This window comes from Ursus arctos, unplaced genomic scaffold (genome assembly GCF_023065955.2).
Source record: "Ursus arctos isolate Adak ecotype North America unplaced genomic scaffold, UrsArc2.0 scaffold_26, whole genome shotgun sequence".
Lineage (NCBI taxonomy): Eukaryota > Metazoa > Chordata > Mammalia > Carnivora > Ursidae > Ursus > Ursus arctos.
In genome coordinates this window covers 5,287,878-5,307,866 of record NW_026622941.1, presented here as the reverse complement: position 1 = coordinate 5,307,866, position 19,989 = coordinate 5,287,878, and the positions used below count along the sequence as shown (strand labels likewise).

At 52.7% G+C, this 19,989-nt stretch overlaps 1 protein-coding gene across 1 annotated transcript in view; it reads right to left on the bottom strand.

The window, feature by feature from the left end:
• Positions 1-15,603, bottom strand: part of CCND2 (cyclin D2) — a 29,395-nt gene extending 13,792 nt beyond the window's left edge. Inside the window, exons 1-4 of the mRNA XM_026502648.4 lie at positions 15,111-15,603; positions 13,078-13,293; positions 10,279-10,438; positions 962-1,110 (exon numbers count right to left, since the gene is read on the bottom strand). Coding sequence (XP_026358433.1) covers positions 962-1,110; positions 10,279-10,438; positions 13,078-13,293; positions 15,111-15,305 — 720 coding nt within the window. The 5' untranslated portion in view covers positions 15,306-15,603. The remainder of the gene's footprint in view (positions 1-961; positions 1,111-10,278; positions 10,439-13,077; positions 13,294-15,110) is intronic.
• Between the last annotated feature and the right edge of the window lie 4,386 nt (positions 15,604-19,989).

Sequence of the window (19,989 nt, the reverse complement as noted above, 5' to 3'; positions counted from 1 at the left end):
GAGCTCCAGCAAGTGTGCAGTGTGAGTTCCTGGGGGAGGTGGGGGGTTGTCAGAGCTTCCAGGTTCTGGTCCCAGCTCTGGTACTGCCCTCCCCCTCCCCCAGCAGGTTACCTCAGCCCTCTCTACACCTCCCATGGAAAGCCTCCACTGGAAGAGGCAGGAGCCGCCTCTCTGACCTCTCAGAGCCTCCCTGGCTCAGACCTTCTAAGGACTGCCATTTCCTACCAGCTGAATCAGAGCCTCACTTGACCCTGGTCTCTCAAGACCTTTCTTCTACAGAGCTTCAAAATCTGGCAAGCAGAATTACAGCCTCTGGGCAGTCCACGGGGCACAAGAATGGAAAAATCTATAGCTAATAATAGTTCCTTGAATTACTATGACTCTTTATTCTTTTAGAAGTACTTCTTAATCCATTACCACATTAAACAAAAGGGAAGTGAGAGGCAGGTGGGGTTGAGAGGTGTGTCAAGGCCAGACACCGTCCTCGAGGGGGGGCACCTCTTGGATCCCCACCGCCCCCAGCGCCACAGAGCCAGGCTCCAGCCCTCTCTCCACTGTGTCTCCGCCTGAGTGGGTGTAAGCAGAGCGCGACACTGTGGGGGAGAAGCAGCCTGAGGACATGTACATAAATGGAAATGAAGCAACATTTCAGACCCACGGGGAAGCCCACACCACAAAGGAAAATTAGTAAACAGCCCTCCTCCCACCTTGTATCTGCTTGCCAGGTTCTTTTCTCTATTTTATGGCACACAGGCTTTCAAAACCATCGGAGGAAGCCTCATCTATTGAATTTTGTACTACCTTGGATGCTGATCTTGGAAAACAGAAACCACCACCACCAAAAAAGAAAAAAACAAAAACAAAAAACACCTCCAACACAGCATCATCAAGCCAAGTGTCTTTTTCCCTGAGCTGAGAAAAGAGACATCTGGTTTTAACCAAGAAGACGCCGTCCACCTACCACATCCGTGTTGGTGATCTTGGCCAGCAGATCGACCAGGGCATCGCCAGTGAGCGAGCTCACATCCTCATCCTGCTGGAGCCCACAGATGGCAGCTCCCACACTTCCAGTTGCAATCATCGATGGCGGGTACATGGCGAACTTAAAATCTGCGAGAACGAGAGGCAGAAGGTCAAGATCTGGGGGCTCCCCAGCCTGAAGATATTCCAGAAATAGGATGGTGAAAGGTCAGCTGCACAGGTGACCCTTCACCCTACAGACACATCCCCTCCTGAGTCGTCCTTCACAAGACACCCTTTATTTATTTGCCATCACTGTGGTGGGTCCAGAACTAAAATGGGGAGACTGAGACAGAGAAGGTGGAGAGCCTATCTGAGGGCACACAGTAAATTCTCAGGCAGGGGACTCAGGTCCCACAATCGTGTCTGGGGTTAGCACGTGCAAGGGGCAGGAAGGTGAGTGAGATATATTCTCCTCTGAGGGTCATGGTGGGAGCAGAGCAGGGAGGTCTGAGATGAGTCCAGAAGGTAACATATGTGCCATACAAATGAGACAGAACAAGGGATCTAGATGGTGGAAGGCGGAAAAGTATAAGCAGGTAAAATTTTATGAAGAACAATAATCCTGATGTGATCTTGCCCTATTATTTTGTGGACCGTCAAGGACTAATATGGCCAAAAACAAAGGATGATTTTATTTACAAAAAAAAAAAAAAAAAAAAGGCAAGTGGGAGAAGCAGTAATGGAGGGGATGAAGGCCAAGTTTCACACAATCCCCAACTTCTAGCCCAATACCAAGGATCCTTAGAACACGAAGAGAAAGCAGGTACCCAGTATTAACCTAATCAGATGGATGACTTGGTTTAGATTTTATGGCTCTTGGGCCCAAAGGTCCCATTTTCTTGCTGGAAAAAAAGAGTGGTTTGCCACTCTTCCCTCATCCACTTTCATTTCTCCAAAAGCAAGCAGAGGGGATGTTCCCATGCTCCTACGCTCCTGTGAGGGCTCAGCTTGGGAGACTAAACACCTCAGTTTCCTCTGAGTGCTCCCACAAAGAGGCTGGGTAACCAAGATCACCTACTTTCCCAGTTATCAGGAGAAGAACACCACACCTGACTCCTGTATGCTTCTAATAGCGAATGACCCAGACGTACGGTCCCGTCCACGCTCTATGCCAGTTAATCCTTACATCCACCATACAAGCTGCACGTGGTGGATGAGAAAGGGCAGGCTTCTGCGAGCTGAAAGCGCCCTTCCCCTTGCCTTGTGCTGATATGGTAAAGACGTTACGCCCTCACTCACTTTGGTCAGTCCTGGAGTGGAGCAAATCCTCCACAGTGAACCTCTGGTTCTAGCTTTACTGCAGAATTTACTGCCTATAGCTGTACAAGGGGGTGGACATGGGAGGGAGATACACGGGGGGGACATGGGTCACACTTCCAATTCCAGCATCACCATGAGGTTGACCTATAAAAACAGTGTGACCTAATATTTCCCTTTCTTGCTGTCCAATGCCCTATTAAGCCACACATTCCATTAAAGCACTTTTATAGGTGACCCCATTGTCCAGCATCAAGTTGCTGGTGTTCTTAGCAACACTGCTGATTCACTGAACCATGCACACACCTCCCATCTTGGCCGAATCCCATGAATAGAGCAAGCCTGGCCTTCTGTCAGTCTGTCTTTCTCCTTGGCTTTCTCTCCTGAGCCCACTCACCATTTCGACCTCTTCAGGGATGTGTATTACAGCGTTCTGCCCCAAGCCTGCTGTCCACTAACTCCTCCCGAGCCTTCTCTCTCCTCATGGATGCTGCCAAAGGCAGCCTCCCTGCCTCCTGCTCTGCTGTAGGTCTCCTCCACATGGGCTCACAGGAGTGTTTCTCTGCCCAATAACCTCGTTAGCTCCCCCCTGTGACATTCACAATGCAGACGAGGCAGCCAGCCCATGGCCTTGGGCCCACAAAGGCCCTGGGTGGGAGCATCTGGCAGGGAGCGACAGGAGGATATCCCTGGCCCTCCCTTTCCTCTGCCCCAGGCCTCCGACCAGGAAGCACACCTCACACATGCCTATCTTTTGTTGTCCCATTGCACGCAAAACTGACTCCTAATTTTAGCAAACTAATTAACTTCTGGAAGCCAGGGGGTATATACGGGTGGTCCCAGGCTGCAGCAGGTGCTAAAGTTGCCAGAAGGACTGTACCTCCCCCCTCTCGTTTTGCTAGGAAAATGCTGAGGAGCATCCTCCTGGGGATACTGTCCCCTGCCTCCCAGAAGTGGGGAGCACCGTGTACAAGAACCTAGCTGCCTCTTGGCAGCTCACACTGGGTAGTGCTCCCCCTGCCAGGGAAGAGCTGCGGGAACCCGGGCGGCGGCAGCACTGCCGCTCTGCCACACACTGCAGTAGCAAACCAGGGTCTTCCTCGAGATTCCGGAGCAACTGCTAGGCTCTCCTCCAGGTAAGTCCAAAGGAGGTGACATTAGCACTACAAGCCAGGTCCAGACTGTGGGACCTTGGGTGAGTCACTTCCTCCCCCAGCCCCTGACATTCCATTTGTCTAATAAAGGGTGGGGTTGGATCAGTGTTTTTCTGACTTCCAGTTGCAGCTCACTGTTGGGTCATGAAACCCATCTGTGGGTTGTTTTTGTTGCTGTTTAACTGAACAGAACAGGATAGATAGTATCAGGAAGTAATCACGTAGTAAGAATAAATACTGTCTTGAGAAACTTTTGTAGCAGTCTGATGTCCATTTATGTGTATCCTGAGTTGTGTTATAAAATGTATTTCTTTCTTCAAGGTTTAGGTCAAAAAGTCAAAGACCGTGGGCTGACTAATCCCCCAGGTGCCTTCCGGCTCTATTTTGCTTTTCCTTAAGGATCTAGAATGAGAACCACTCCCAAGAAAAGAAGAAGCAAGCATCCATAGAACAGAGCATGGCTTCCACTGGCCTGCAAAGTCACAAGGCATCTCTCCCCACAGAGAGAAGTACCAGTTCCGCAAGACCTCGGGGGCTGCCCCGGAACCCTGCTCAGGGACACCCCCCTTTCTGTTGGTAGGGGAAACAACAGAAAAACACCAGAATAAAACATCTGAAGGGTCATGTCCTTGTACTAGCTCTAGTTACCTAACCTCTGTACTCACCCGTGGAAAGTTTCGCCCAACCCACTCAGCCACTCCTGGAAACCTTACTTTGGCTATGTAACTGGATTGAAAAGTGTTCAAATTTATCCACTTGGGCAGGGGGAGTGGGCAGAAAAATCAAATGTCATGACCAAGATTACAACCTTCCAGAAATATATGAATAAATGTTATGTAAACGTTCCCACTGTGGAGATGGAAGAAATACAAGTAATTTTGTAAAACTTTCTCCTAATATTATTTTATTTCAGCAAAAATAAAATACCAAGTAAAAATCCCTCAGAAATCTCTACATCTCTTGGTCAAAAATACCAACAAGCTCTATCTTGGTGCAAAAAGCATATTCAGGAGCGAGGGCCTATCTCTACCCTCCATTGCCCACCTGGAATGATAAGAGGTGACTTCCTGAAACCCCTCCTTCCTCTGCAGCAGAGCGAGAGGCAATTAACTGACCAGTGATCCATTCCAACAGAGTCATCACCAAGTGTTCCTCCCTGTTCCAGGCAGCATGGATTCATCCCCACCCCCCACCCCAGATGTAAAAACGTAGTAAGAGAACACACCACAGTGCATTCTAATTGGCTAGGTGCATACCATATGGGGAGCCGATAAAGAAACTTTTCAAAAGAAAGGGGGTGCTCAGGGGAACAGGAGCATGAAGATACTTGGGAGGACTCTCTGAGGACATGGGAAGAATGGCCAAGCACCTCCAAGAACTGGAAGGTAGAGTATGGGGAGGCAGATGTCCTACCACCAACCAGCTGTGTGAAGACGGGCAAGTTACCTGACCTCTCTGAGCCACCATCTTCTTACAAGCACATCAGAATAAGTGTACCCGACTCCGAGGGTTGTTCTGAGGAAAGGACTAAAATAATCCATGTAAAAACACAGTGCCTGGCTCCTGGTAAGCAAGCAGGGTCCTACCACTATTCTGACCATGGGAACCTTCTATGGGACTGTGAAGGGTAATCCTGACGGCTGGGAGATGCTGTTCAGCATCGGCAGGCGTGAGGAGGAAGGTGCCCCGCATCCCTGGGCTACAGGCGGATGCTGACAGCAGGCCAAGCATGCCGAGACTGCCAGGAAGAATGAGGGCTCTGTGCTGCCTGGAGAATCTTTCACTATCACTTGTGTTCTGTGTCCCAGAAATGACCTCATCAAGTCCCCGAAGCCTCATGCTGGTTTGCCAGGAGTGGGAGAAACTGAGGGCCCCCATACCATGAATGGAAGACAGAAGTCGGCCACTCCCTTCCTAATGTCCCCATATTCCCTCAGGTGTGGTTCGCCCAGAGCCAAGGAACAATGCCCACATACTAGAAGCTTGTGACACGACCTCCTCCCTCCTGGGGAGGTGGTAGAGGCAAGGGGCACACCTTAGGGGAATCCCAGCTCTATTGGTTGCTTACTCATCCAAGTAGTCGTGGTGAGGTATTAATAAAAACCAATGTAAAACACATAGGTTTCAAAACACTTCCTTTTACAAGTGAAGTCAATGAATTCTTTTTCTTTTTCTTGGGAGGAGGAGAGAGTGTGTGAGTGTAAGTAGGGAGAGGGGCAAGAGGGGGCAGAGAAAGAGGGAGAGAGAATCTTAAGCAGGCTCCACACCCAGCATGGAGCCCAACCTGAGGTCATAACCTGAGCCCAAATCAAGAGTCAGACACTTCACCGACTGAGCCACCCAGGCGCTCTGAATCAATGAATTCTTGCCTTATTTAATGCCGAATCCTGGGCCTGGGGTTAAGGTCGAGACCTTTGGACTGTGGACCCAGTGCTTTTTATAACTTACCAAAATGTGAAGAGCTCCTCAAGGCCGCCTCCCACCTCCCATGAAGGAATACAGGGTGATTTTCCTAACAGAAGTGCAAGAAAAGCCCCCAAAAGCAAGCCCCGGCTCAGGAGTCAGAGAGATAGGTGGTAGCCAAGCTGTGTGACTTGCACAGCCCACCTAACTTCCCAAGACCGCCACAGGCACTCCTGGGGCCCCACTGGGCTCCTTAATCTGGGCAAGGGCAGCGAGGGCCCCATATTCATCAACTTGGTATCTGCACGCCTTGGTAAGATTTCACTGAAGGAAGAGCTCTGAGCTAAGCTGGTTTGAAACCACAGATTAGATGGCCCTGCACATAAATTTAGCGCGGATTGTTTTGGCTATATGGTGACGGAGACCTTGAAGTCCAAGACTGACCGCTTTGCTTTGGATCACCACTAGGGGGCAAGAGAGACTTGCTCTAAGGCTGAAGAGAAACAGGGAAGCCACAGTCTCCCATTTCCCCTCACCTCTCCCCTTCCTCCAACCTGCAGCAAGGTGAAAGTTAAAAAGGCCAGGATCCCAGTTGCTCATTGGCCAACCAATGATGTGGGCAGCACACACGTCATCTACCACCCCCAGAAGAGGATCCGCACATGGGGCAGGACTGCCACGCCTAGCTGATGCCAATGTAATGCCAAAGGGCTCGGTGGGAGGAGGAGGGGAGGGAAGCAAGCAGCCTGCTCCTTGGCCATATGGGAAGTGAGAGAACCCTGTCCCACTGCCTGTCCCCACAGGGTGCACTTGCCGGCTTGCCGGAGAACGGCCACTTCCCCTTCCCCTCGGCTCCCCGCCCTGTCAGGGGCAGAGCCAGTGCAGGGGCGTAGAGATGGGAAGGTGGGTTAAATTCTTCCCACCTGGCAACCACCAGGGCACACCTTCCTTTTTGAATAAGGGGTCGAGTCACCTACCCTCTCTGGGTCCCGGCTATGATTATACCTCATGATGGAAGGTCATGAAGCATCTTCAGGGAAAGCCAGGAAGACAAGGAACACAAGAGTTATCATCATTTCTGGGGCTCGGGCCTTGGGGTCGGGGCCCTAGGCAAAAAGAGGGACATGTAGGGTGCCACGGGTCGGGAGGTTAAGCACCTCCACCCCACCCCCACACCAAGTTCAAAACTCAATGTCACTGGCTTTTCTAGAGTAACTGGAATCATCTGTTGAGCATGATATCATGCATCAAGAATCTTCCAGTGCCAGAGTGCGATCCTGAGTCATCTTCCGTGGTCCTCTTCTTTCCTCATCTGCACACTCTACCATCAGAGCTACTACCAGGGGCACACTAAGGATCAGTTCTGCTTCCCCAGGATCCAAAGCTCCAGGAAAGGGGACGCCAGGGGCTGGCAGTTACGAAGGTCTGCTTCTCACCCCAGTGCCTCCACAGACCACAACTGGCCCTGACAGGGACACCGGGCAGTTTGAGGCGGTCTCTCCCACCAGAAGCCATTTTGAGCTGAGGAGGGAGGCGGAAGGAGGGCACCTCTCCGCCTGGCCATCTTACCCTCTAGCTGGTAAGGAAAACTGCGGCTTAACTCCCCTTCTCACGGCCCCTCTCTGCTCTCCTGCCCTCTCTCTCTTCCCCTTTCACACACACACATGCACTCCCCACACAGACTAGGGAAATACTGCCAGCTCTTTCACAACCAACTTTTCCCATAAACTAGCCATACAGCTTCAAGGTTTGGCTACCACCTCCTTGGGACCCACTACAGGCCTGAAAGACCCCGGCTACAGGTGCTCTTCGGCTTCAGGGCAGAACATTCAGGGCTGGGGAACCGGGAAGGAGCTGTGAGGTGCACAGAGCAGCCGGGACGGTCTCAGTGTCACCACCTACCTTTGGTTCTCCCTTACCTTGAGCCCCCTGCTTGCCAGACGGTCCTAGGCACTCAACAATCTGCCACACCCTGGCCCCAAAGTGCAGCATCTCCTCTAACTGGAAGATGTTTCCTCCAAGAAAAGCAGCCCTTGGCTTTTATACTGTCGGGCCAACTGCTATAAAACTCCACACAGTGAAAACGCTATGCAACCCAGTCATTCATACAGACTTAAGCACAGATCGAGAAAGAAAAGCCTTGTGAGACACCCATCCTTCCCAGCCTCAGGAAACTTCTGAGAACCCCCCTCTGCTCTGACCAGTCTACACCTAAGGCTTAGTATTGGGCTTGTGGTTTTCATTCGGTTGGAGTTATTCCTTCTATCTTTCCTCACTTCCTGTCCAAGGCTGGCTCAAGTCTCCCAAAAGGCAGTCTTTGTGACTTCCCATGCCACCCCTCAGACCTCTGTCCTCAGGGCCCGAGTCCCAGGCTCCTTACTTTGGCCCCAAAGTTGGCAGCCACCCCAAGGATCTAGGCAACAAGTCCAGAAGTGGGGGATGGGATCCCCAATTTTAGAGAGTGGGCCTTTACAGAATATGGGGATCTATCCATGCCTGGGTAATTCCACCCACCAACTCTACCCCAGTCAGAGATGAGAATGGAGGGAATGGGTGGAGAGACCCCAAAAGATCTGTCAGTCAAGAGACAAGGTCAGAGCAGAACTCTGGCTAACAGCTGGGCAATGGGGGAGCTCAGGGTCAGGGGGTCAGCTGTCCTAGGGCCAGAGAAAAAAGGACTGGTTGACCCCTCCCCCGCAGTGAATCATGACAATGGAAAGGAAGGGACAGCCGGGCCTGGGAGACAAAATGACAAGTCAATGAGGGGCTGACCTCTAGGGCCCCAGGCCAGACAGCAGGAGAAGAGAGGAAGCAAAAGAATGGCTACTGTCTAAAAGGCAACAAGGTATCCATGGGGGGCTCCGAAGAATGGCCCCCTCGGGGCTGCGGGAAGGAAGGGCAGTTTACTCTCCCACAAAGGGGCACAGGGCACATACACACACCATGGGACGGGTCTGGATCTGGAAGGGCAGGACTACAGAAAACCAGGACAAAACCTGTGCCCGAGAACTAAATGTGGGTGTCTGGGAATCTTACATTTAAGCCAGTGAAGGCAGAGCAAGGGGTCCTGCTGGATTTGGATGAAGCTGCAAGTGGGAGACGGTGGCATTTTCAATTAGTACCACAACACACTGCCTACCCATTCCTTGGTTCACAAAGTAACTCCATGCACAGCCTCTCTTTCTGATTTTGGTTTTCCTAACCACCCTGAAAGGCTGTTAAGATCATGTATCCACAGGCGTGTTTTGCAGATGGAAGCTGAGGTTCAGAGAGGTTAAGCAGCCTATCCAAGGTCATCCAGTGAGAAGTAGCAAAGCCTGACCTTTTGACTGAGAACAGAGCACATACACTCTTGCATACTGTGTGACCCATCTGTACTTACGCATGAATACCATGTAACAAGGTATTGAAAGAAGTTAACCCCCCGAGTCCCAACTATAAAATTCAACAACTCTTGGCAAACTGGGGCTGAGCCCTCTGCACCCCAGCCCTCCCCATTCCCCCACCAACCTCGCACCCCCAAACCAAAGATCTGCCCAGATGGCCAGTTCTTTACCTACGATGTCTCTCTCCTGGATGATTAAGGTTCCAGGGTCTCTCCCATGGCCACTACCAAGAAAAAAAATGGTAGAAACTGGCCAAGGTTCAGTTTAATGAGACAGTGTCAAAAGCACTGCCTTTAGTTTATTAGGGAAACGCAAAGCAAATGGGCCAATAAGAACTATGTATCAATTGTGGGATCAACAGCATGGGTGGAAAGCTTTTAACATGAAAAAAAACAGTGTGATTGCTATGTTAAAGCTTGCAACCAAATTCAAAACACCCTCACTTGAAGCGAAGGCACCAGAATTTAGGGCTTAGAACGTGAGTCCTTGCTGAGAGCCAGCCAGGTTTACTCCCCCATCCAGCAGAGGGAACAGCTACTCCTATGTGCCCTACAGTAAAAAGAACTCCTTTGGCCTCCCTTACTGCTTATCAGGGCAAGCCACCTATTTATCTTGACAGTGTTCCTTTAACCTATATTTGCCCCCACCCCCCAAATTTCCTCTTGGGCTTATCTCCAAGCCATCCTTTTCCTCAAAAGATTAAAGATTTAAACACAACCAGAGAGCAGTATATATAATCTTCAAAGAGCACTTTAGACATCATAAAGAACTATTTTAACAGGCACTATTTTTTTTCCCTTACCACACCTGTCCTCATAAACCATTTATGAGTTTAGCAGAGAAAAAAGAACGTACCAGCTCAGATAAAGTCAGGAAAACACAGGCAGGGCATGAAACCTGGTACTCTAGGTTACCTGGGTCCACTCATCTCCTAAAACCCTCAGGCCCATGCCTGCTAGTACGCCCATCTGCCTCCCCTTGACCACCCCCCCAAAGGGCTCTTCAGCCTGTGTCCGCCCCTCCCAAGGCCCCCTCCAGCTCCAGCCTGCTCCTACCAGTGGCACACAGAGCAATGAAGGTCTGCGCGTGCTTGCGGATCAGAGACAGCTTCTCGCTCGGCTGGGGCAGCTTACGAAGGATGTGCTCGATGAAGTCGTGAGGAGTGACGGCCGCCAGGTTCCACTTCAATTTCCCCAGCACCACCAGCTCCCACTCCTGGGGAGGAAGGGAGGGAGGAAGAGTATAAAACCTAAAGACTGAGCTGGTGTCCAGGACAGGGGGGTTGGGATCCAGACCCGTTTTAAGGATGCTCATGAGGACGCTGCTGGATGGGAAAACGGGCCCACTTGTCCAAGTGCCCCCCCAAAGCTTGGAAGTTGTTGACGTCTCTTCTTAGGCTTCCAATGGCAGGAGCGACCGACAATAGTGAGAGCCCATGTAGCTGTTGCCAAGAATCTACTTTCTCCTATTTCTTTTCCTGTTGGTCTCCCCCATCCTCCACCAACCCTGACTTGCAGGCAGTGCTGTTGCCTGCCCACCCAGAAAGCTGCACCTACAAAAAGATACCGCCAAGGTCACCGTGGCCCTTAGGTAGTAATTTATTGTCTATGTCTCTATCACTGGATTAATAGTCTTTTTAATCCCCATGGAAAAATGATGCACACAGATAAAGCTCAAAATAAGGTTCCGGGGCCCAGCTCCTTGGCAACCAATTAGCTGACTTGTAGTTGGTGCCAAAAAGTGCCATTTTTCTCTGCTTTAAAACTTTCCCCTCCACACAAAATGCAGAAGTCTTGGGGAAAGGACACTCAGCCACAGAGTGCCCTTTCACCTAAATGTTTCACAGGCCTTTGTCATCGTGACTGAAGGACCCACTGGATGGTGAGTAGCAACCCCATGGTGCAGGGGGAGGTGATTGGGGCAAAGTGAAGTGCTTGTGCATGGTCAACGGAATCCCTCCGTTCAATGCCAAGGAGGGACAATGCAACCCTGTCTCTCATGGGCTTCTCACCACCAGCCCACCTCATGAGAAACAACTTCTCTCCCTTACCGGAATACCTTTGGGGACTTGTGCTCAAAATAAAACAAGCCAGAAAGGAAACCTTAAAAGTATGTGCAATCAGAGGGAAATCAGGCCTAACAACGGTCTTCAGGAGGAGGAGAGGCAGAGGCCAGGGTGCCTGTGCACCCTGCTCCCTCATTCACTCTAAGAACCCCCAGGCTCTTTTCCATTTGCTAAGCCAGCAACCAGAGCCCCAACCCCTCTCCTGTAGCACCAAGTGGCTATGTGATCTGGGGTGACTCCCTTCCCCTAGCTGGGCCTCAGCTTTCTCTGATGTAAAACAGGACTCATCCAGATCCCAGCTTCTGGGATCAAGAGATACGGAGTGGAAAAGAGGCAGGGTTTTTACAGAGCAATATTCATTAGCTTGGCAGGTCCTGGATAAAATTGGGGTGTCCTGAAGAACACCATGGTCCACCATCATCACGCTGAAACAAATGAACCACATAGAAGATTCATTTTCTTGGTCTCCCATGAGAAAAACAAACTGGTAACGAATTCTAACAATTTTTCCTTTACATGCTTTAAAGTCTGCCTTGGCTTTTTACAGAGGGTTGGGATGAGAAAAAAAAAAAAAAAGACAAAATTACTAAATAACCAGTGTCTTCTAAGATGGCTTGAAATTCCAGCCCTTTCTTCTCACAGGGGAATGTGAGTATAAACCTCTCGTCTTGTACTATTATTAAAGGAAGCAGATCTCCCAGAAGAAAGCACCTTTCTGGGCCTCCCGGACCAAACCAGAAGCAGCTGAAATCTGGCAGCGGTTCAAAGGTGAAGTCATTCATGCCCCTCTCGACATTCCCCGCAATTCCTCCCCCATCCTTGCACATGTCTGCCACTAGATGGCAGCACAGCCCCAGAAAGGAAGGCCTCTCACAAAGAGCTCAGTTCAAACAGCCAGTCCTAGCCCTGTGGACTTTGTGCAGGCCTTGCCAGTAAGGAGGGGGAAGGGCGGGGGGGGGGGGGGGCTTTTCCAAACAGCGCAGAGAAAGGTGTACAGACCACGGAAGGTGGGCCTGGCAACCACTCTACCATTCCACACTGCTGCAACATGGACGCCTTAAGTGTGAGGCTGCAGGGTAAAAGAGTTAGGTTGGGTGGGAAAAAGGCTTGCTAGCAGAATAACAGAGTCAAGACAGGACCCCTGTCATCAGATAGAGGTCACAGCCCCACTGGAGCTAGGAACCCAGGCCTCAGATTCCTCCAATAAAAGGCCAAATTTTAGCTTGGCTCAAAAGTCAATGAGCTGATATTTAGTGAACAGCTACTATGTACAGGTATCTTGAGAGTTTATAGATAGTACCTTTGAACTCTAGATTCTTAGGAGACACGTCACAACACACTCCTCTATCATGTGAAGACATTCCTACCATGTGAGAAGTCCAACTATTTTCTCAGAATTCAGTGGTTGAAAATTTGGAATTTAATTAAAATGTTATCACTGTGTTCCAGGTCTCCCCTACACACACACACCCCCCCCACACACACACACACACGCATGCACGCTCACGCACACACAACTGTAAATGAATTTCACCGCCACAAATGTCTTGGAGGATCTTATGCATGAATGTAGCCTCAGTGCTTAGCACAGTGCCTGGCACACAGTAGGAACACAAAAAATTTTCATATTAAAAGCGCTGTCTCCCAGAAGTGTGGAAATTCCAGCGGTGTGGTAATTTGGGATCCAAAGGATTTGTTTGGGGAGCACTGGGTGGAAGCTTATCAGGCCTGGAGAGAGCAAAGAGGGAAGGACAAACAGAAAGGGGGGAAGAAAGGAGAGGATTATTACCAGCAGCTCCTGAGGCTTGATGGAGTTGTCAGTATAAATGCACAACTTCTCTGCGGTCAGAGGGATGGTCTCTTTGAGCTTGGAGGCCAGGAACATGCAGACAGCACCCAGGAGCTGCAGATGGGTCTTAGGAGTTGGGACCCCAGCCAAGAAGCGGTCCAGGTAATTCATGGCCAAAGGGAAGACCTCCTCCTCGCACTTCTGTTCCTCGCAGACCTACAATGGGAGCGGGAAAGGGTTGGGGTGGGGGGGAATAGTATCAGGAAAAGACAAAAAAAAAAAATGAAAAGGCATAACCTATGGAAACAAGCAAAAATATTTAATTTTTTAGTGGGGAGGGGGAGGGGAGTAGAATATGTGATAAGAATAAAGATGAGGAAAACGGGGTAAATCTAAATAGTCCATCCGTGCTGGGTAATCCCCAGGAACGTAAAAAAAGAGGTAAATTGAAGATCCGAACCCGGGAGGCAAACAAATACGCAGTAGCCGCCCGGCTCGGCGACGCTCCCTTTGGCTACTGACTTCTTTGCTCACTCTAACTCACTCACACTCTCTTTTTTGGATTTCGTCATCTTTTCAAAAAATCAATAAAAATATTCTGGAAGCTCCGGGGGTCTTCTTCTTGGTCTCATTCGGACCCTCGAACCCTGCTCTATCATTCCCGACAATTGGAAAAAATGTCCGGGGGGGTCCCTGCGGCCCAGGCGCCGCTATTGGGGGGGTGGGTGGGGAGAGGTGGGGAAGAGAGGGGGAGGGAGGAGAGGAGGAAGAGCCGCAGCCTCGGCGGCTGGACTCGGAGCATGGGGAGACGGTTTCAAAAAATAATTAAAAATCGAGGAAATATCCTAGAAAAGCCCTTTTGGCGTGAAAACCCCAAAGAGGATCCAGACTTCCCGAAACGGAGGTTTCGAGTGCCGGAAAGGTCTGTATCTCGACCCCTGGGGCTTTGGATCCCGAGGGGAAACTTGGAGGGGTGACCGCCGCGGCGGGAGTGTCCGGCTGCGGCCCACAAGGGCAGAAACTGGGGATCGTGGAGACGAGCTGGGGGAAAGCCGAGGAACGGGGAGCCGCCGGAGAGAGGCACGGGGGACTCTGACCTCTCCTTTAGGGGTGCCCCGACATCCCCCCCTACACACACCTCCTCCCCCCTTCCTACCCCACCCAAATCTCCGCACCGAGGAAACTGGAAAGCCAAACTGTAAGTAACCTTCGTGAAGTGGGGGTTGGGGGAGAGGGCACTATTACAAGTGGGGTGGCCGGGATAATGGGGTGCGAGGGGGGAGCGGGCGACGTTTTCCAGCCTTTCCAACCGGAGTTTGCAAAGCAACATGGCGAAACCACGGCAGGTCCAGAGCTGTGCATACGTGGGCACACGGCTTGCTCGGCAAAGATTTGGAGCAAGGGTAAAGAAGTGGTTCTTTTGGGTTCCCCTAAAACACAGGTTTCTTCATTGCGACTTCCGGGGCTCCTGAATTCTCCGTTTCTCTCCTCCTCCCTCCTCCCCCTCCCTCTCCCCCCCCCCCCTTAAGTGCCAACGCGGAGTCGCGACCGCATGCGGGGACCTAAGGCTAGGACGAATTTGCTCTGGCCTTTGGGGGGCTGCTTTTTTTTTTTTTTTTTTTTTTTTTTACTTTGGGGCCCCGATTTCACACTCCTACCCCCTTCTTCACTGCACCGAAAGCAGCCGCAGCTTCGCAAAAGACAGGTCGGGATGGGGGTGGGAAGAAGAGGCAGCCACATGCAGGCACACGCGCGCGGGATGCTCCCCCACCCCCGCCCCAGGACAGCCTCATTTCTCCCAGATTTTCCTCCTCCCTCTCCTTTCACCCTCCCCTCCCCCACTTAGTCTGGCATCCTGCAGGGAACAGAAATGAAGCCACGCGTCTCGCCAAAGGGCGCGGGGTAACCTCGCGCACGGGATCGGGGAGGCGAGCGCGGAGCCTGCCCTCTCCCAGTTTTAGGGTCCCTGCGCTGGGGGCGGGGGGTGACCGAGTATCCGGATGGGGACAGACGGAGTCTGTCTGCAGACCTACCTCCAGCATCCAGGTGGCCACCATCCTACGCATGTAGGGCTGGATGTCCTTCTGCACGCATTTGAAGTAGGAGCACTGGGGAAGGTAGCGCTCCTCGATGGTGAGCAAGTTCTGCAAAACGCGGTCATCGTAGAGCAGGTTGGCGTCTGGCACGGCCCTGCGGACCGGGTCCACCTCGCAGCACAGCAACTCCATGGCCAGCCGGGTGCCCGCTCGCTCCCCTGCTTTCTCCGGACTGGAAAAGTTGGGGGTTTTTTGGAGGGGGGAGGGGAGAGGGTTCCCCTCACCTCCTTCCTTTGGCTAAATAGGGGGTTTTCTAGAGAAAAGTTATGGGACAGAGAGAGAGGCTGGGGGAGAAGAGAGGAAAGGGTTGGGCGGTGGGAGAGGAGAGCCTCGGGGGCTGCTAACTCTGCCTGCCCTCCCCTTCAAACTTGTCTCGCTCTCCCCTGCTCGCTCTTCTCTGCTCTGCGAGGCAGTGACGCAAACTGGCTGGGCAGTTAGTTCTCCTCCCTCTCGCCTCGCTCCCCTCTCCGGTTCCTCCTCCCCTTCCCTCCCCTCCCGTCCCTCCCCTCCTCCTTTCAATCTCTCCCTCCCTCCCTCCTTTCCCCTCTTGTTATTAAGGAGAACAGCAGCTGGCCCGACCTAACTTCAAACGCGGTCCCCCGCCCCCCCACCCCTCTCCTTAGCTCTCCGAGGCCCTCTCCCTCCATCCAGCCCTGCATGCCAGGGGCCCCGGCTAGGGGAACCCACAAAAAAACGCACCGATTCCTATTTATTCCCTCTAATTTCGCACATTCTGTGGGTGTAGCATGCCAAAATACGACCCTCCAACTTTGGCTTTCTCAAAATTGATCTTTCCACTCCTGCCCATGTATGTAAGATCCGAGAATGACGGGCAGATCGCTTGGAGATGGGGTCGGCTCATGCAATTTAGAAACAGATCCCTTAAGCGAAGACTAAGGAGGGCGATTTTAGAAAATAGCAACCTTGGATTTCCAGAGATAAAGGCTCTGTCCCGGACTTTTGAGTTCCTGATCACTTCGAGGCTGTTTGAAAAGCCCGATTAAAGGGGCCAGAACAACGTCCCCCCCCACCCCCCACCCCCGCATGTGTGTGTGGAAAGGAAGAAGAGGAAGGGGTGGGTGTTAGGAGGGAGGGGGCGGCTTCTCCGACGTGATAGAATGTGACCCTAGAACAGAAACCCTCCCCTTATTGGGGGCGCTACGGGCGCCACGGGGAGCAGCAGAGAGGCGCCCAGGGCTGCCGCAGGCCGGGGGGCAGGGCTACCATAGGTTCCTCCGCGGCCCGCGGCCACGCAGGAAAAACCCGCTTCCTCGCCCCTGCATCTGCTGACAAGCCGCCCGAGGTGTCTGCGCCGAGCGTGGCCACACTGATACAGCTTTCTAGGAAATAGCCCGGGAGGGGGAGGGGAGGGGGGCGAGGGAGGGATTAGGTTTGGCTCCCCCTCTCTCCCCCTGCGCAAACAACACCACCCCTTCCTTTCCCCGGAGGCCCAAGACTTCCACCCTGTGTCCTTCGCTCGAATCCTCGCCGACCCCTCCGGGTTCACGCCTCACCCGCCAGCCAGCGCTTTCTCCCCGGGAGCGGGATTGCAGTGGAGACGCTGCCAGCGCAGTCGGCTCTGACATGTGCTCAAATGCATCCCCGGGTCAAGGCTGCTTTTACAGGGGATATGGTGGCGTTTCCTCACCTCCTTCCTCCCTCCACCCCACCCCTCAACTTTCAGTGTTATTTCACTTTGGGGGGAAGGCGAGAGGGCCCAGGGCCCCCCAGCAAGTTGGCCGAGCTGGCACGTGCAGGGAGCATGGCGTGGGTCAGGGCTCGGGACACACCGTGGTCAACCGAGCACCTCCTTCATCGAGAAAGGGGGCCCGAACCGGGGCGAGGAGAGCTAGCGGGGAGGGGGGGCGGGCTGGGTGAGCTGTACACTCGGTTCCCTGAAGGGGGGGGAGAGTGGAATAGAGAAGGCGGGGAGTGAATAAACCAGAGGTGCTAGCGATTAACTCAGGCCCTGGGGCCAGCCCCTTTAAACGAGGGTGGGGCGGAAGGGGTGGGGGGAGGGAAAGGGGGGGATATCGCTTTAAAAGGGTGAGTAAGAGTTTGGGGCGCCGTCTCCCCTCCCTCTATTTGCATAGCCAATAGCTCTGGGGCTCCTGCTACTGCGCGCTGATTGTTACCGGGCAGATTACTTTTTTCTTTTTTTTTTTTTTCTTTTTTTCTTTTTTTTTTTTTTTTTTTCTTTTTTTTTTTAGTAGGACGCGTTCCCCGCTACATCAAAAGGAAGCCAAGGGAGGGCGGAGGGAGAGCGGGGACTGGGGAGGGCGAGGGCTGGGGAGAGGCCGGGGCGCCTGCGACCTTATCAATAGCCGAGGGAATTAGTATCCAATCTACCGTAGGTAAAGAAAGGGGAGGGAAGGGGGAGGGGGAGGAAAATGTCTAATTGCTGTGGAAGCCATTAGCTTTCGGGAAGAAAAAAGCTCACTGAGGAACCCAAGTTGCAACTCAAAATGAAACAGTCCTGCGCAGCGGATGACACTCAGGCTGAGCACGGTGTTCCTCGGAATAGAGTCGGTCCCTAACAATTACCTATTGATTTTAGTCAACTTGGACTTCCCGACTCAAGCTTGAGTCACTCCGGATAAATATATTAACTTATATTTTAAGACCCCATAAAGGAATTACTCAAACTTCACCTCAGCCACCTATGAGCGGTTCAAAGAAAGCTGCTGGGGAGGGGGGGGGCGGTGGGAGTGAGAGAGGTATTTTTAAAGTATAAATCTAGCCCGACAGGCAAGGACAGAAGTCGGCGAAGGCTTCCAGCCTCTTGACATCACTTGATAACTAACCCTGCACGGTCTTCTCTCCACCTCCCTGCAGGGAAAGCATCCCCAGCTCTGGGGCTCCAGAAGTGGGGAGGAGGGGGGAGGGGAAGAGGCGGGTGGTCGTCCTCCGGGCCTGGCCCACCCTGGGGAGAGAGCCTGGGTGGCGACGTCTCAAATCTCAGAAGCGAGCCGAGGGCCCTCTGGCCCCTTCCCTCCCCTATACCCCCACCCCTACCCCCGTCTGGCTTCCCGGAGAAATTCCGGCGGGGCGAGGGACTGGGGGAGCTGTAGCCGCGAAGGGGAGGGGCGCGGGCGGGTGCCCCCTCTCCCCGCGGCCTCTCCATTCACCCAGACCCACGAGTGCGGATGCTTCCCGCGTGGCAGGCTCGCCTCTTCAAGTTCCCCCATTCACTTCCCCTTCCTATTACGGACTGTTCCCGAACACTAACCTCGCATCGAATCCGTCCCCTAGTCGGGTTTCAGTCTCCAATGCATGGGGTGGGGCGTGAGAGGGTGCGGAGGTTGGCAGGAATGTCTCCGGGAGGCTTGGACTGGAAACTGAGTTTTCCCTTTTGGTCGCCACTCCGACCATGTGTTAAAACCTTAATTTTGCTTGTTAAAAAGTACTGCGCCTAGCACGCGGGAAAAGGCACGTTGCCTTCTGGGCAAACGTGTGCATTTTCTTTGAGTATAGACTCAGGTTTAGAGAAAAAAAACCCAAGGTCCTGTGCTCTGACTTTTAAGACAAAACTGGTCACTGTGGAAAAAAAGGGGAAAAAATAATGTTGGTTCTTCCTTATCCCCTTTCCACCCTCAAGGGGAAAAAAAGTCCTGTCCTTTATAGGATCAGTGATAAACTAAAGTGAACTAAGTTTTATTGGACTTTTATTCCCTTCCGTGCCGGCTCCCCACCCCCTATTCCCCGCGTTTTGGAGTTTCGGTTGGAAAGTGTACAACACCCTGTAGGTGTAGGGTGCAGCAGGGTGTTGGGTGTTTATAGGCACATTTCTGCAGGAACCTGCAAACGCTAAGCACACATACTCCCAAGCTCACCTGGCAGATGCCGGCGGGCCAGGTGATCACGCTGTCGGCTCAAAGCTTCAGAGCCGCACGAGTTCGAGCCCCATGCCTCGGCGCAGGGGCGCTCTGGCCGGGGTGGGGGAAGGGGAGTGAGTTCAGGCTCGGGAATGGAGACCACCGCCCTCCCCCTAAGTCTTCCAAAGAGTTGGGCTGTGTCTCTGTTTCTCCACTGAGGGATGATCAGACAATGAAAATCAAAAACCCGACGGTTACTTAAAAGTAGGTGGCAAATGCCCTACTCTCAGCTCCTGGCTCTCCGGACACCAGAAAAGAACTAGAGAAGGTACAGAAAGAGAAATGGCGGGGGGGGGGGGGGGAGAGGGGGGTCACAGGAAGGAGTGAAAGCCAACTGGAAAAACTTGCGAAAGGAAGAGGACAGGTCGGGATGGAGGGCGTAAGGCAAGGAAGGTGGGTGGGGACGATCCGACGGAAGGCTTCCCAACGCCCGGGCCCTGGGACTGCAGGTGTGAATACGCTTCCGGGACCCTGTCGCCGCCCCCCGCCCCCCACTGGTGGCCTCTCTGGGTCTCTCCCGATCCAGCGGGGGGCAGCGTCGGGCCCTGCCTGTGTATTAAGACTGCCTTTTCGGTGTGTTTCAGCTCGGACTGGGGCTGTGTGCCTGAGGCAGCAGATGCGATAGGCGTGGGTCAGGAAGGCTTGCGCCTGCCGTCTGTTCACCCACCTAGCATCTCACTCCCCTCCCTTGGAAAAAAAAAATAAAAAAATAAAAAGACCCGAACTTCCCCCTCTTCCTGTCTGATTCAGCTGCAAGACACGCCTCACGAGGCCGAAAATAGCTCTGGAAATGCATTAGCTTTCTAAAAGTGAATCTTCCAATAAGATTTGGGGCGGGGGGCGCCTGGCTCGCGGCGTCTGCGGGGCCCTGCTTCCCCGGAGGAAAAGGAATCGGCAGTCTCGGTGCTTCGCCCTCCCCCCGGCGCGCCCGGGAGGGGGCC